General features: G+C 40.1%; 1 protein-coding gene across 1 annotated transcript in view; it reads left to right on the top strand.

Moving 5' to 3' along the window:
- ubr3 (ubiquitin protein ligase E3 component n-recognin 3) overlaps positions 1–15,038 on the top strand; it is a 42,429-nt gene that overhangs the window by 24,833 nt on the left and 2,558 nt on the right. The window contains exons 30-38 of the mRNA XM_053328492.1: positions 2,223–2,308; positions 5,398–5,503; positions 7,400–7,500; positions 10,163–10,287; positions 12,561–12,668; positions 12,888–13,013; positions 13,263–13,442; positions 14,459–14,668; positions 14,853–14,992. Of these exons, the coding sequence (XP_053184467.1) occupies positions 2,223–2,308; positions 5,398–5,503; positions 7,400–7,500; positions 10,163–10,287; positions 12,561–12,668; positions 12,888–13,013; positions 13,263–13,442; positions 14,459–14,668; positions 14,853–14,992 (1,182 nt within the window). The remainder of the gene's footprint in view (positions 1–2,222; positions 2,309–5,397; positions 5,504–7,399; positions 7,501–10,162; positions 10,288–12,560; positions 12,669–12,887; positions 13,014–13,262; positions 13,443–14,458; positions 14,669–14,852; positions 14,993–15,038) is intronic.

The raw sequence follows: 15,038 nt of genomic DNA, 5'->3' as shown, positions 1-15,038 counted from the left end.
ATTTGTTTTCTTCATACTTCTCATTATACTGCTGTATTGGTCCTGAAAGTGTTGCAGGAAAAGTGTCCTTTTAAAACAGCATTAGCAGCATTGTCACTTTAGGCAGCAGTAAAATGGTATTGACTGTCGCTCTGTCTTCACTTAATAGGTCCTGACTTAGTATGGATTCACTTCACTGTCTTTGGCTGAATTTTAGGACCACTGGTCTTCAGGTGCTCTTTCTTAAGCTTATTTGCTAAGTCACAGTTCTACTGTTGGCTCATTATCACATGTCCTGCAGTCACTTGACATTACAAGGTGTTGCGGCATCTAGGTTTGCGCTAGTGGTCAGAGACGAATATTACGCAACTGTGATGTCCCAATCTGATTTTGACCAGGAATCTTAATTACATGGCGCCCACTACCCACCCTTTGGCGAACAGACCAGCAACATAATCCTGAAAAAGAAATGTCCTTGATCAAGTATTTGTATCCTCTCAACAAGCTGGTCACAGGTCAAAGAAATGACTTGCTGTCAGTTCACCTTGGGGTCTCTAACTTCTCACTACTCCCATTCCAAAATGTCTGCCCTTTTGTGGAGCATAACCATCCAGACCTTTTGCCCACCCAATATTGTGGTTCCCTCAGCCCTCCACCCTGAACAGAACGATCCCCCGAGTGTTTCTGGGTGCCTGTTGGCTCTCTGAAGTTCAATGAACAGCGCAAATTGCCTGAGGAGTGGAAAATTCCTCTGTCACAGGGTGCTCTTATCAGTAAAAGCCAGATGGAGCTTCACCGTGGCTGCATTATCTATGTGAAATTGCTTTTTCTCCCAGGAAACCCAAGGATTTGCCCCCACCTCTCTGGCCCATAGAAAGAAATGGCCAGCGGCGGGATGAAAACAGACCAGATCAGTCTAATTTTAGTAATACCTATCTATTTTCAACATCTATTTACTTTGTTAAAGATTTTAGTTTATTTTTTCTCTGTTTTGGTATTTGGGGGGGGGATAAAAATTCAGAAGTGAAATGTGTTTGGATATGCATGGGAAATGCACATTGGGGATTATGAATGAACTGTGGTTGGAACAGCTTTTATGCTAATGGTCCAGCTTGTGCAAAATCAGTCCTGGAAGGGTGCCATTTATTTGATACGGAATTGCAGCTGCAAAACAGGCGCATTAAATGGCAAATGGCTTGACTAGGCAGCATCTTTCATCTTCCTAATCAAACTGGTAAAAGAGGAGGCTACGTAACCAAAAGCTGAATATGATGATACACAGGCATTTATACCAGACAAGAATGTCACACCTATGTAGCCTGCAGTAAAACAACTAAAAAAAATCCTTCATACTTGCTTATACTCGGAGAGAACAAGGTGCGAAAAAAGCAACTGTGGTACAATGAGGCTGATTCATCTCGGAGAGGCTTTGAATAACTACTTCCAGCCCAGGTTTTGAATAAAGAGCCAATGTCTCTTGATAGTACAACCCTTCATACTAAAGCCAAAGTTTGAAATTGCTGTGACGGTGATGTGAGTGATGGTGTGACTCAGCAGGACTCTGTGTGAGTGAATACGGTAGGTGGGTCTTCCATTCAGTGCACAGTGGTACACGAGAGCTACATCTCTTACGTCGTAGAGAGCAATAACCGGCCAAAAAATTATGTATACCTCGTCATCATCACAGTATCAATAATAGAGTAGAGATGGCAACATATGACAAATGGAGCCCAAAAATGAACAAAATACAGGGTCCAGGATAATGTGATAGTGTGTATGCTAGTATGCTATCTAATATCTGTTGGGTCGTCACAACTGTTGTCTGACTGTCTATAGACCAGGCAGGAAATTTGATAGGATATAAGCAAAATATACAGGGGGGTGCATTTTACAATATTCAAAAGTCAAACAAAGCAATAAGTCTAACCACGATAAACTCCTCCTCACACGTCTATGTCTGTCGTTTATGTCTGTAGTGAATGTGGGCTCTGTACTGTCTTTGGGTGAGTAGGTGTTTGGTCATGCATCTTTTTGTAAAGCACATTATGAAACATGAAATGAAATATAAATACATTTGGTTCGCCTCTTGGAAGACAAGTGTGGAAATCTTTTGGAAATTATCATTTTTGATACCTTTTTTTGTTAAGGTGATGTTTGACAGTTATGGCAGAGCTGGAATATGTGTGTGCTACAACTGTTTTTATGTCTACTACCTACTAATATTCATGTCTCTGTCTCCTCAGGACCAACCTGGAGTTGGAACTTGTGCACCGGGGAGGAAACTTGTGTTGCGGTGGGGCCAGTGCAGCTGCCAAACGCTCCTGTCTCAGTGAGTAGTCGCTCCCAATCATCCTCATCTTCTGTCACATGCACATACTGACTACTTTGCAATTTGTAAAGTCAGTTTTTATGTTAGGTGAAATGTCTGTGGCCCGAAACTAATGGGTCTGTAAGATAATTAATAAACAGTGAGTTTTCAGACACAAGTCAAAACTGCTAGTAGAAAACACAACATTAGAACAAACAGCATTCAATATTTATTGTAATACAGTGAAGTTGCAATATAATGACATTGAGTAGATAACTGACCTAATAATGTCTGGATACTATATGTCATGTCTGCAGTATAACAGAAGAGAGTAACCTTTCTCTGGGTTTTCAGTGACCTGCTGTGTTTTCACACATTCCTGAATACATTGTGCTGGTTTAATGTGGTTCTATGTCAGATATATTTTGCTTTTTAAGATGGTGATTGCAGTGGCGTGTATTATTGCAGGTGGTTGCACATTATTTCACACCAGCCTCTGTAATAAAGTGTCTTGAGCTGAGATCAAACAAATCCAGTCGTCCATGTCACTGCTGAACCACTAAAAGGAGAGGAAAAAAACAAAGAGTGTATTAGTGATGGCAGTCAAGGATAGATGCTGTCCCAGGTGAGCTGTTGGGAGCACTCGGGGTAAATGAAGCAGGCAAATGGGTCATGTGCTGGTTTAGTTGATTGTGTCACAGCTGACAAGGGCATGTGTCTGGAGGAGGATGAGACTGTGATCTTTGCATCAATTATTAACCACCAGCAACATTCATTGTATCGATTAGTGATCACAAGCTTCAAATTGAATCAACTGTTGAAATATGCGCTGTGAAGGATTGGATGTTGCAATGTAGAGTGCGTATAAAGGTGAATTCTGATCAGAGTCAAGTTTATACAAAGGACTACTCCCCATTTTCTGTTTGTTTAATTATTCTGTCAAAGTTGTGGCTGTTGGCTGCCGCTGTGAAATGGCCTGTCATCCTTGAGTGGCCGAAAAGAGATTTCACACTGGAGGTTTGCCATGTTTGAGCTACATTAACCATGTAGCTGCGCTGACGGCCAAATTTACTCAGTTGCAGTACATTAGTGTTCGTTCTTCTTAGGGAAATGGATTTGAAGGAAAGCGGCAGACATGTTCTAACTGTGAGGGCCCAGGGGGTTCCTAAGCCTGTATCCCAGAAGGCGCTTCTTCTATTCAAATGATTAGGATACCATGGACCACAGAGGCAGGCTGGCTGGATTTCCCTTGAAATGAGCTACATCAACTCCAGAGAGGCCAAACCTTAAGATAGCATGCCCTCAGTTTATTTATCTGCAAATGTTTGCATTAGTCTCGGGGTCTCTGTTGCTGCCACTGTGCCGAATATTTAAAGGCAAATAATGTTGACCTCATATGTGCAGAGCCCCAGTTTTTTGGCTGATGAATGATTTTACATGAATGTCATTTTATCAGTGTCTAGCCTGGGAAGAAACGTGTAGTTCTTAAAGAAATAACTGTTATTAGAAATGTTTTTTCTGTGAAATGTACCCTTTTAGTTATGTATTTGAGCGAGGAACGTGGATATTGATGGTAAGACTGTTCTTAAAACACTATCTGGAGGGTTTGCTGGGAAATGCTTGTGGAAGAACATGCATATCAGCTGATGATGTTGTTGTTGGTGATCTAGCAATGCTGAAGGATACACAGTGTTTTAAACTTTATAGTCACAAAAGAGAGCTGCTCATGTTCCCGACTCGTGACATGGAAAGCAGAAGAAACTGGTCAACATACTAAACTGAACCGTAGCTACCTCCGTACGGATCTTTTAGAAATTTACTGGAGTTGTACTGCACAACACAGCCCTGTTGTGTTGCCTCATATCATAGCGAAGGACTGTTAAACCTCTGTGGCGCACATGACACTTCCCATTACCTTGGATATGCTTCTTCTCCTCTTTTCCTCTCTGCTAATTAAAGTTTGAAACAATGTTGTCAGCACAGACTGTAACCTGTCAGAAACTACTTTGACTAAAGTCACACATGAAATAAAACATGTAATTTCACATTTTTGTTGATATAAGAACTCTGATCGGGTTATGGATCGGATTCTCCTTTTTAATGAAGAAAAATATCCTACTTTTATCATTTGCTTTTCTCCTTCCTGCCCTGGCCTCCTCCAGGTTAATTCCTGAGAGTTGAACAGTAGTGGAGAAAGAAGAAACAATCTGTAGTGAGGATAAATGAGATGCACTCAAGGACTGACACAGACACTTTCCTTTCTTTAGGCTGTGTCTAAATTTACCTGTGGAGGGCAGTGTTGCTCTAAGTATTGATAGTTCACACAAGTCGAATATCAGAGCTGATTATCCAAAGCACTTTGCTGCATTACAGCATCATAAATCCCTGTAAAACAAAATCAAACAGGATTAGTGTTGCTCATCAGTTGTCTATAAGTGTTGCCCGGAGGCTTCGGTTATGCAGGTTGTCACATTCACCTAAAGGTGAGACTGAATGTAACTGATTGGTTTCAAACTGGGTTCATTTGTGCTTTAAATCTTTTGCAGTTATGCAATTTTTAATTTCTGCCTTTAAGAGGACTTTAATTAGGAATAGTTAGGACAAGTAGGTTAATTTGTGTCTCGAATGATACGAGGGACTTAACATCTAAAATGAAAAGGTCAGCTTCCCGCCTTTAACCCATATTGAGGCTGTGATCTCACACATTTTGGTACTTGCAGCAGGTTTGTTTCACACAAAACACAACAAAGGCTGTGATGTGTCCTGCTATTAAAAGCCAGAGTGTATGTGTGTGTGCACAGGGGGTCTCTCTTCATGTTCCATTAGTTTCACAGCGAACAGGTGTGACCCAACCAAAGAGTTGCTTGGGGCTATCAAGCGCTACCATGTATCCATCTGTCCTGGCCTGGTTTTATCTGAGCCAAACCACTCGCCTGCAGTCCGTTCAAGTCAACTGCTTTCATTGTTTGATGTGCTCTGGTTGCTGGTGGGGTGTAACAACGGACACTGAGATAAACAGACACTCCCTGGTTTTGTTCCTGTCAGAGCTTGTTGGAAAAAAACGCTGATGTGTGTGTGTGTGTTTTTTTTTTTTTTTTTTCCTCTTTCAGATCAGCTGTTTCATGTGTTGGCCATGCACATGCGTCTGTACAGCATCGATTCAGCCTACAACCCCTGGACTAAGCTGACTCAGGTTACACAAAACCGAGAGGCAGAGTGAGTGACTTTTTCTCTTTTCTACCTTCACATCTATAAATCTGTTCATCCACTCTACCTCATACCTCCCGTCTCTACTTCCCCCCCCCTTATGCTACCCCTCCCTCACATAAACATGCAATCAAAGCACCACTTTGTTCTCTCTCTAAACACCACCATTTCCTCCTGCCCCCCCCCCCCCCAACAGCTTCTCTTCCACACAAAGAGGAGCTAAAAACAGAAAAGAGACCATGCGTGGTTTCCATAGATACCAATAATTGCTACATCTGGCAAATTACCGGGCACTCCACAGAGAGCAAAACGACCCTGTCAGATTCACTGCACTGAGAACAACCGCACCACCATACCAGCACCGCATCTCAGGTCCAAGCTTTCTGCTGAGCTTGAAAAGAAACCCGGATTTAAAGAAAATACAAAAGATGTAGTTTCTATAACGAACTTCTTTGTCTACGTCTACTCTACGTCAGAACATGGCTTTCATGTGCATGTATCTAAAAACATGGTGTGAAAAAACAAACTTGCATCACTTAACAAATACGAAATAAGCTTTAACAACCTTTCCTCCCTGTTAGTGTTGGAAGACAGCTTTTACACCTGTTAGTATTAAAGTGCTCGCAGCCATACAGTATTCTCAGAGGAGCCATTTGGTGTTTAAAAATACTTTGTCAGGGTTTCGGGAGGCAGTACTGTCATTGACACCCTTGGGCGGTCAACCTGAGCTAGGCTAGTTAAATAGGACAGAGAGAGATGCTTTTACATAAATGCAAAACATTGCTCTTGCCCTCTTTTTTATTAGATTAATTGAAGAGGAACGTATTAAAATTTGTGTCGCTGTAGATTGTATGCTGTGGTCTCAGCAGGGTTGAAAGCTCTGTCCTTTAAGGCTTCCCTCCAATGCACAGTGGATTTAACTGGTGAGTGCTTTGGTAATGGAAAGTATTATTCTTTAAGTGCAGTTCGCCTCATTCAAAACCCCCCGAGGCCTTTCACAAGTCGAGAGATTGGAACCTCGCTGAATTGTCGACAGAACAGAAGACATTAAAATGGAGATAGCACACAATACAAAACTATAACTAGGGATGCATTAAGGAAGGCTCCGGGAATACAATGAATGTGTCTTTTGATGTCATGTATTTGTTTAGTAAATTTATAGACTGTATACACTGGGAGCCCTTTGCTCTCGCACCTTTTTAAGTAGAACTAGCATGGTAACCATTTGCATGAGCATGTTGCAGGGATTAAAGGTTCAGTGTGTAGAATGTATTGGCATATAGTGTAATATTCATAATATGTTTTTAATTGTTTGTGTTTTCATTACCTTAGGATGAGCTCTTTATGGGCCCGCCATGTTGCACTGACATGTTTCGACAGCCCAGAACAGACAAACCAAATACTGGCTCTGTCCCCTGGTCCAGCACTTCGTTATGTGCGACTTTTTCACACTTAGCTTAGCTCAGGTCCTGGCTAGTGCTTGAAGGAAAAACATAGTGGACTTCAGGAAATTTAAATGATGGAGACTCAGATAGAGGTATGAATAGGGGGTGATACAGTTTCAATGAGTTCCCAAGTTACACAAGAGGGGACATCAAATCTGAATGAAAGAGTAAAGAGCAATCAAGCCCACACCAAACTGACTGGGTTATCTTATCTCACAGTTTGTGTGTTAGTAGGCACATCAGAGACACAAATATACAACACAAGCCCTGAAAAAGTAAGTTTTTCATTAAAGGGCCCCTTTAAGTCACTGTGTTATTTAATTTATTATTTAAGTAACTTGGGGTTTACTTGATTTACTTTTCTTTTCTTTTTACTCCTAATGTAGCCTATTTTTATTTTGTGTCAAACATACTTAATAATAAATGGTTAAAAAAATCACTTCCATCATGTGTTTTTCAGTGGCTTTGAAGAAGAGAGACCTGAAGTATCCATGCTGTTTCGAGATGTCCCGTCCCTCCTGATTATCTTTGTGCTGACGATGCCACAGCCTCTGCGAAAAGGTACGTTACTTGTTTCTCCATCATGGTACTACAAAATCAAGGGTTTAGGGTTAGGGTTAGGTCCGATCACAAGTGGACAGGTGTGAATGTACCTAAGACACATTGAGTGAGGACGCAATGAGATCTTATCACTCAGACCATGTTCGAAGGTGGGAGGGACTACATTGAAGGACCGCCTATTAATCTGATGTCCTCTGTGTAAGCAGAAGTTTGCACTCATTTGCACGGCAACGGCGTCATATTATTAAAGTGCACACCAAGATGAAGCTTGTGGATTGAGTACACATGAAACATGCTGACTGATGTCCATTTGGCTTGAAGAGTTTTGATTCTGCCTACTCACAATGGTCTTTGCAAACTTCTTCCTTCTTTTAATATCTGGCAGACTAGGTAGGGAAGTGAATTACTGCTTCCCACCGTTTAAAAACAACAACACATTTGGTGTTTGTAAATGAAAAGGATGATAATTTTTATAGATATAGAGGGGGGTATATACCTCCTTCATGTGCTCTATTTCTCTAGCTTGTCGCTGCATCTCCTCCACCGTAACCATTTACTGCACAAAAGTGGAGGACCACCTAAAGACCGGGCCTGACATGCTTAATGTTTAACGATCGACATGTCGTAGCAGCAGATCTTTTTATTCATTGCTTCTCCGCTAGCAAGGACAATTGGGAGTTTTGAAACATTGAAATAGTGGGTTTATAGAAAAGTGCAGTTTTTGATTGTGTTGTAACAATTAAGATAAGAATTAAATATGTTGAGTGCTTTCATTAATCATTTTTCTGACATTGTATTGGGGATTGTTTGTCATATTTATAAAGACAAGGCTGTGTCATGTTTGTGTAATTTGAAAAAGCAAAAACAAAGCATCATTAGTGGACTAATTGTTAGACGGAGAGAATTGATTTTATTATGTTTGTTTCTCTGTATAACAGAGTGAGAGATGAACACAAATTACGCTATAATTGGCTTAATTATGTACAAAGCTTAATAAATGGGGTCACAAAACCTCTGTTTTTAAATAGATTTTCTTTTTTTTTTTAAGAGAAATTGAAAGGGTGAACAGTTTCTCCCCTATATGCTTTCAACAGCTGCTAAATGATGAACACCACCACTGAAATTTCATATTGTACATAATAATCACGACAAATGCAAACTACACGCACTTGCTTCTGCTTCGAGGAGCTGACTGGATCTAGCCGGGGAGAGAATGGGAACTTGTATCATAAATGGCCTCAGAAGTGGAGAGAGGCCGGGGTGAAGACAATGAGCCAGTGATGTATAATAATTGACGGCTTCTATACTTATTACTGTACTTGCAATAAAAGTTTTGCAAGTATAAAGCCAAAACATTTACATTTAGATGACCACAGTGTGCCCGTTAGACTAACAGTCAACTGTTATAAACAAGCTAAAACAAAAGCTGTCTGTATGTAGCTGCTGTAAATGATCAACTTAGTTTGCCACGTATATTAAAACTATTCAAATTCTTGTTAACTTTGCTCCTGACTGAGACAAACCAGCGGTACCTGCAGCAGTGACTCACATCAGCAGCAGAGGGATACTGACTGATGCCTGTATTCATCATTCTTTCTAAACTTTTAATGTCAGGGAATATTGTTTATTTTACTGACAAGTAAAATTTGTTTCCAGTGAGATTATTGAGGGTATATAGTGACTTTGTTGTTGTAAGCAGCTCCAGAAACAATGTTTAGTTATATTAAAATATAAATCAATTCTAGTCCTGCTCTGTTAGGATTATTTCAGCACATAGTGCTTACTTCATGCCTGCTAATGATTGCACTGTGAAATAAATCTATAACTATTGTATAGGCAATGGTCTAAAACGATGTGAAAATGCATATCTTTTAGTCCGACAACATCAAAATTTGTTGGGAGGATCCCCAAATCCCCTGACTGTGTCGACCCATTTCACTTTTGACATTTATTACAATGACACTTATCTGGACCTTCTGAGCCCTTATGTTGTCAAAAGCTGTAAATGATCACAGACATGTCTATGTTAACATGGATAAAACTGTGTGAAACAGATCCAAGCTAGGTTTAAGTTCTACTGCTGGTGTCGTGGGTTCTGCTGCTGAATGAAAAACAGTGGATAGGACATGATCTGAGTGTTTTACATTTGATTGCTATAAGGGATCCCCCTCCTTTTTTATTTTTATTTTACCTGTAATTGTGTGCTGTGACACTTGTCACAGTGACTAGGACAGTGGAGGTGTCAGCAGTCCTTTTGTTGTGGAAGAAAACAAATGCAATCCTTTGTTGTTCTTTTCAGCACCAAACTTAAATATCTTCAGGCTACATTTTCCACCTGAAACGCTCTGCTAATTATCCTGCACACTGAGCTCACAGCTGAGTTCAGCTCCGCTCTCTATGCAAAACTGAGAAAACAAATTCAATGCCCCAGCGAATACCTGCAATCCTCTGTAAATTAGCTTTTTTTATGTAAACGGAACTTTTTTTAAAAATTCACACTAACAGCCTCATGTATTGAAGCAATACACACAATCAGTCTTTGAGTAATTTATCTGTGTAAATTGTGCTCCTCCACTTGTGTGTAGGTTTCCACCTGGCTTGGTTTGTATAATGAGTGTCACTCCCTCTCCCTCTCCCTCTCTCTCTCTCTCCCCCTCTGTAGAGCATTTTACTTGTGTGGTGAAGATGCTGTACAACCTGCAGTTCACCCAGGCTCTGGCTGCACTCTCAACCAAGTTCAGTCCAGAGGAAAGGCAGGCCTGGAGCACATCTGGAGCGCTCAAAAGGGTAAAAGTGAAATCACATTACAGCAGACAGAAAACTAAAGTTGCCTACCTTTTTATATTTTCTATTGTAAAGCGCAGGTCAGAGGCTCAGGGGGTAGAGAGGGTCGTCCACTAACCACAGATTTGATGGTTCAGTCCCTGGCTCTTCCTGTCTATGTGTGGAAGAGTCCTTGAGCTAGACATTGAATCCCAAGTTGCTCCTGATGGTTGGACCAGCGTCTTGCATGGCAGCTTCTATGCCGTGTGTGTGTGTGTGTGTGTGTGTGTGTGAGTGTGTGAATGAGAGGCAAACATTGTAGAGGCTTTTACCGTTAAGGGGGAAAGGCACCACATAAGTACAGTCAATTTACCATTTCCATTTGTTGTGCCCTTCATTTATGACTGCATACAGTATTTAAAGTGCTGCTAAAATAGTCCGAACATTGTGTTTTCTGCTCTCAGTGCACTTTTAAAGTCTTAAGTCTCCTTGTATCTGCTGCTTGTTGATGAAGTTGAGTCTTTTGATTGTTCCCATGAACCTGCTCGTAACTACAAGAAATCATTGTGGAAGACTTAGTTTTGAGATGAATTAAACCCTTTCCATTTTCATTTATGTGGTTTCCACAGAAGACAGTATTGATCTTCATTATCTGGAAAAGTGAGATTGCTTGAGAGTGTTGCATTAATTGACTATTCATCTTCAGTCTATTAAATCTGAATTAGTGAGTGACTGGCTTGAATGTCAAAAGACAAATAGCTGAAACCCTCCCCTTAAGGGTGTTTCCATCCATAATAGAGGTGTGGATTTGTATCTTCCTCCTTTGTCATGAACAGTAGTGCAGGCATTCACAAGCTGCCATTTAGATGGATTTTAAATGCGCAACGAGGACGGCATCCATATTTGGTGGAATGCTGTTGTAATTAAATTGAAGTAAAAAAATATGCAGTCTGAACAAAGATCAGAGCCTCAAGGAGGGAAATTCACGGACTTGAAATTCCTCCCCTATAAATCTATGACAAAGGACAGCAGACAAGATAAGACTGCTGTTATATATTCTACCACCTTCAGCTTGATAAATGCTTGCAGTGTTTCCTTTTATATAAAATACTAGCCAAACCAGTTGAATTTTAATCAGAACACACATTCAGTAATGTCTCGACCACTTATCAGATGTTACGTTGTGTGAAAAGAATTATTGTTCTCTGTTTGCTCTGCATAAGTCATAAAATTCCTATAGAGCAGCACATTTTATACATGGAGAAGGATGAGGAAGAAGCACAGGTCAAACATTCTCATCTGTGATATATATATATATATATATATATATATATATATATATATATATATATATATATATATATATATATATATATATATATATATATATATATATATATATACTTTATAAATTGTGGTGACGCCTGGCCGCTGTAGGAGCCAATTCTTTAATTTCTGTTCATTTATATTATTTAATTTTATTATTCTGGCCATTCTGTATTGTGTGCAGTGTGTATTTATTAATGTTGAATCTCCTTTAAAGGACTGATGCTGCAGCCTGGTGCGGCAGCTGACAGGAAAGCGTCTTTATGCAATCTTGTTAATCATAATAGTTTCAGTATTTTCATTTTCTTTATGCAGCTGTTGAAAAGGAGCAGAGTGAATAAACAAATATCTTTTATTTTTGAAGCTCATCTGAACATTCAGTTTTTTCTTAAGCAAAACCCATGTGCCTATTAATCTCCAAGAGTGACTTTCACAAATTGATTGAAATGGATACTGTGGTCACCGGAACCACATTAGAGTTTATTTGTGTTTTTGGTGTCACTGGATGCTCTGTGTCTAAAGCCTGACACATTATCATACATGTTCTGTGTAGATAACCAATCCGACATCATTTAAACATTAAAACAGGTGACATACAGTCCAGTATGAAAAGATAAAGATTATTTTTGAGAACAATGTTGTTTCAGGGACACTTGGAGAATATCTGCAAGTTAACTTAAACCGATCTTTACTGCTTTTCTGAGACAAAGGAACCACTTTCTTAACTAGGTGTCAAAGCTCTGGTTATTGGTGGGTTTTTTTTTTTTTTTTTTTTTTTTTTTTTAAGATTTTGTTGGCATAGACACCTTTTTAAGAGGAAATAGGCGTCAATGAGCACTTGGTGTGCTTGAATATGGAAACATCAGAGATGTGCTGCAATAATATGGGAAGAGATTTTAAAGCTGTCTAAAAATAGATGGCTCTGAATTGATATGTTTACATTCTGTCAACATTTTTATTTTCTATCACAGAATTCTGCAAATGCGGAGAAGTCTTTTGAAGCACTGCTCAGTCACGTGATCAGTGAATTCTCTAAGGACACAAGTGTCTACAAGGCGAACACTGAAGGAACATCAATGGTGAGATGCTAAAATGACCGTTAATCACTTTAGAAGATAACTCCAGGCAGCCTGCTACTGTTTCTAACCTGATTTTTTTTCTTTTCATTTTCCCTTAAACAATGAATTGGCCAGTGGTCTAATATCTCTGCTAATCTCCAGCGGAGATATATATCACGGTACTATCAGCAAGCTATTGGCTGGTTATTGATCAAGTGTTACTGTTGTTTCCCTGTCCAGCTGAGCTCCAGTGTGTGGTCCCCGCAGTCTATCGAGTTCAACCTCCAGCAGTTCTGCTTGCCCTTCCTTCGTCTCTCCTGCCTCCTGCAGCATCACCTCTATGGAGACAACCTGACTGGCTGCCTGGTATGTTTTCTCAGCGATGGCATCCTGCCTGCTTAAACTTACCTTACCCTTGTATCCTTGCAGCAACACTGCTCCATAGATCTGCACATCTTTTTCACAATGAGGACAACAAAATCTTGTCCAGCAAGATTGATTTCTCAATTAAAAAGAAGCGAGGTGTTTCTGCACATTGGTTGACTAGTTGAGATCATCTGAATCACAGGTGAGAGTCAAACAAAGAGAGAGACTCACTAGTTGTCTTGTTCTCAGGAGGAGGAGGAGTTCTCGTCCTTGGCTGTGTGTTTGGGGCTCTTACCCTCGGCCCCTCAGGCTTCCAACAACGTGCACAGTGCCTCATGTCTGGAGTGGGCGGTCAGCGCCTTTGACTTGGTGACACAGTGGTGTACTGAGGTCAAAGAGCTCTCTCAGATGCAGGCTGAACAATCATTGGTATGTGTGAGTTTCAGTCTATAGAATATACATGCAGTATATAATGTGACAATGCTATATATCCAGAATAAGCACATATTTAAAACTTTTTGTCATGTATTAGTTTCCTTATCAAGTGTCATAATGTTGTCTTAACAATATGTGAAACTCTATTAGCTATTATTCATGTTAAAGACAGCAGATCTATACCAGTAAAATCACTTAATCCTCAATCAGCAGATTGAATAGTGAAAAATGTTATCTCAATTGTTGTCAAATCTGAAGCCTATTGGGGAGTAATTGTTCCTAATCTTAAACTGAAGATTTTATATTAAAGTGTACATAAATTTCCATTGAGAATGATTAAATTATTTCTGCTTCTTAAACCGGGTCTGAATTCAGAGAATATCAGCATATTGTTTTATGAGAAGCAGAGTTTGAATCAGCTTTAGAGTTTTAAAAAGAAAAAGTGAAATGAGCAATGACACATCAGATATGGTCAGACTACATATTTCTAGCTTGCCCTTCATATTATTCACGTTAGTAAAGTGACTCTCTGAATTTAGTCTCAACCTTGCCTGACAAGGCCCACAGCTTGATGCCTGACTGTCTGCGAGGAGAATGACTGCACAACTAGCCATGAGTCTTATGCCCTTGTCATTCAGCCCTGCAGCAATCTTGGATGTTACACATCATCTTGTAATCAATATCTTAGGACATTATTTACTATTACCTCCCAGAGCTGAAGGACAGCATAAAAACGGTGTTGTCTAGAGACCTGGATAGATTTATTCATTGGAAGCAAACAAGTCAGCTTATTAAAAAACCCCAAAAAACCCCAATGAAGCACACTTTCTTGTACATTTTAAAGTTTTAGGAATGTATTCTTAATGATCACAGTTCTTCTAATCTGGTTATACTAACAAAGATTTTCACTGGTCTGTAGAGGACTTCAGGACAAGATGTTGTTGATGGCTGCACTTACAATAAACTGTCACCTGAATGTATGTAAAATATTTCTTTCTTCTCCTCTGAAGACCTTGCTTGTCCAGGATCCTCAGTGGGCAGCCCCCCGCCTTCTCCAGCTACCTGACAACTACAATATCATCTTCCAGTACTATCACAGGAAGGCCTGCACTGCCTGCAAAAAGGTGCCAAAAGACCCTGCACTCTGCCTTGTTTGTGGCGCCTTCGTCTGTCTCAAAGGGGTGTGCTGCAAACAGCAGGGTATCTGTGAATGTGTTTTGGTAAGTCTCTCTGCGTCTCAAAAGTAAAACCATATTGTTATCAGTTCAAAGAATTCAGCACGAGGGCCAACAACTGCTTGTAACTGTTGACTTAATGACTGCTTTAGCCCACACTTCCTGAAGGATGAATTGAAATAGCCATGGTCCATTTCTGCAAAGCTTACATGTTGCTTGTCACTTGTAGCACTCCCAACATTGTGGCGCAGCTACAGGCATCTTTCTACTGATAAATGCCTCAGTCATCATCATCATCCGTGGTCATCGTTTCTGCCTGTGGGGCTCTGTTTACCTTGATGCCCATGGAGAGGAGGATCGTGATTTACGGTATGACACATCCCATACAGCCACATAATATTATGTGATAGTTTTT

This window comes from Scomber japonicus, chromosome 11 (genome assembly GCF_027409825.1).
Source record: "Scomber japonicus isolate fScoJap1 chromosome 11, fScoJap1.pri, whole genome shotgun sequence".
Classification (NCBI taxonomy): Eukaryota; Metazoa; Chordata; class Actinopteri; order Scombriformes; family Scombridae; genus Scomber; species Scomber japonicus.
Note: the sequence above shows the minus strand (reverse complement) of the source record. Positions and strands in the feature narration are given on the sequence as shown.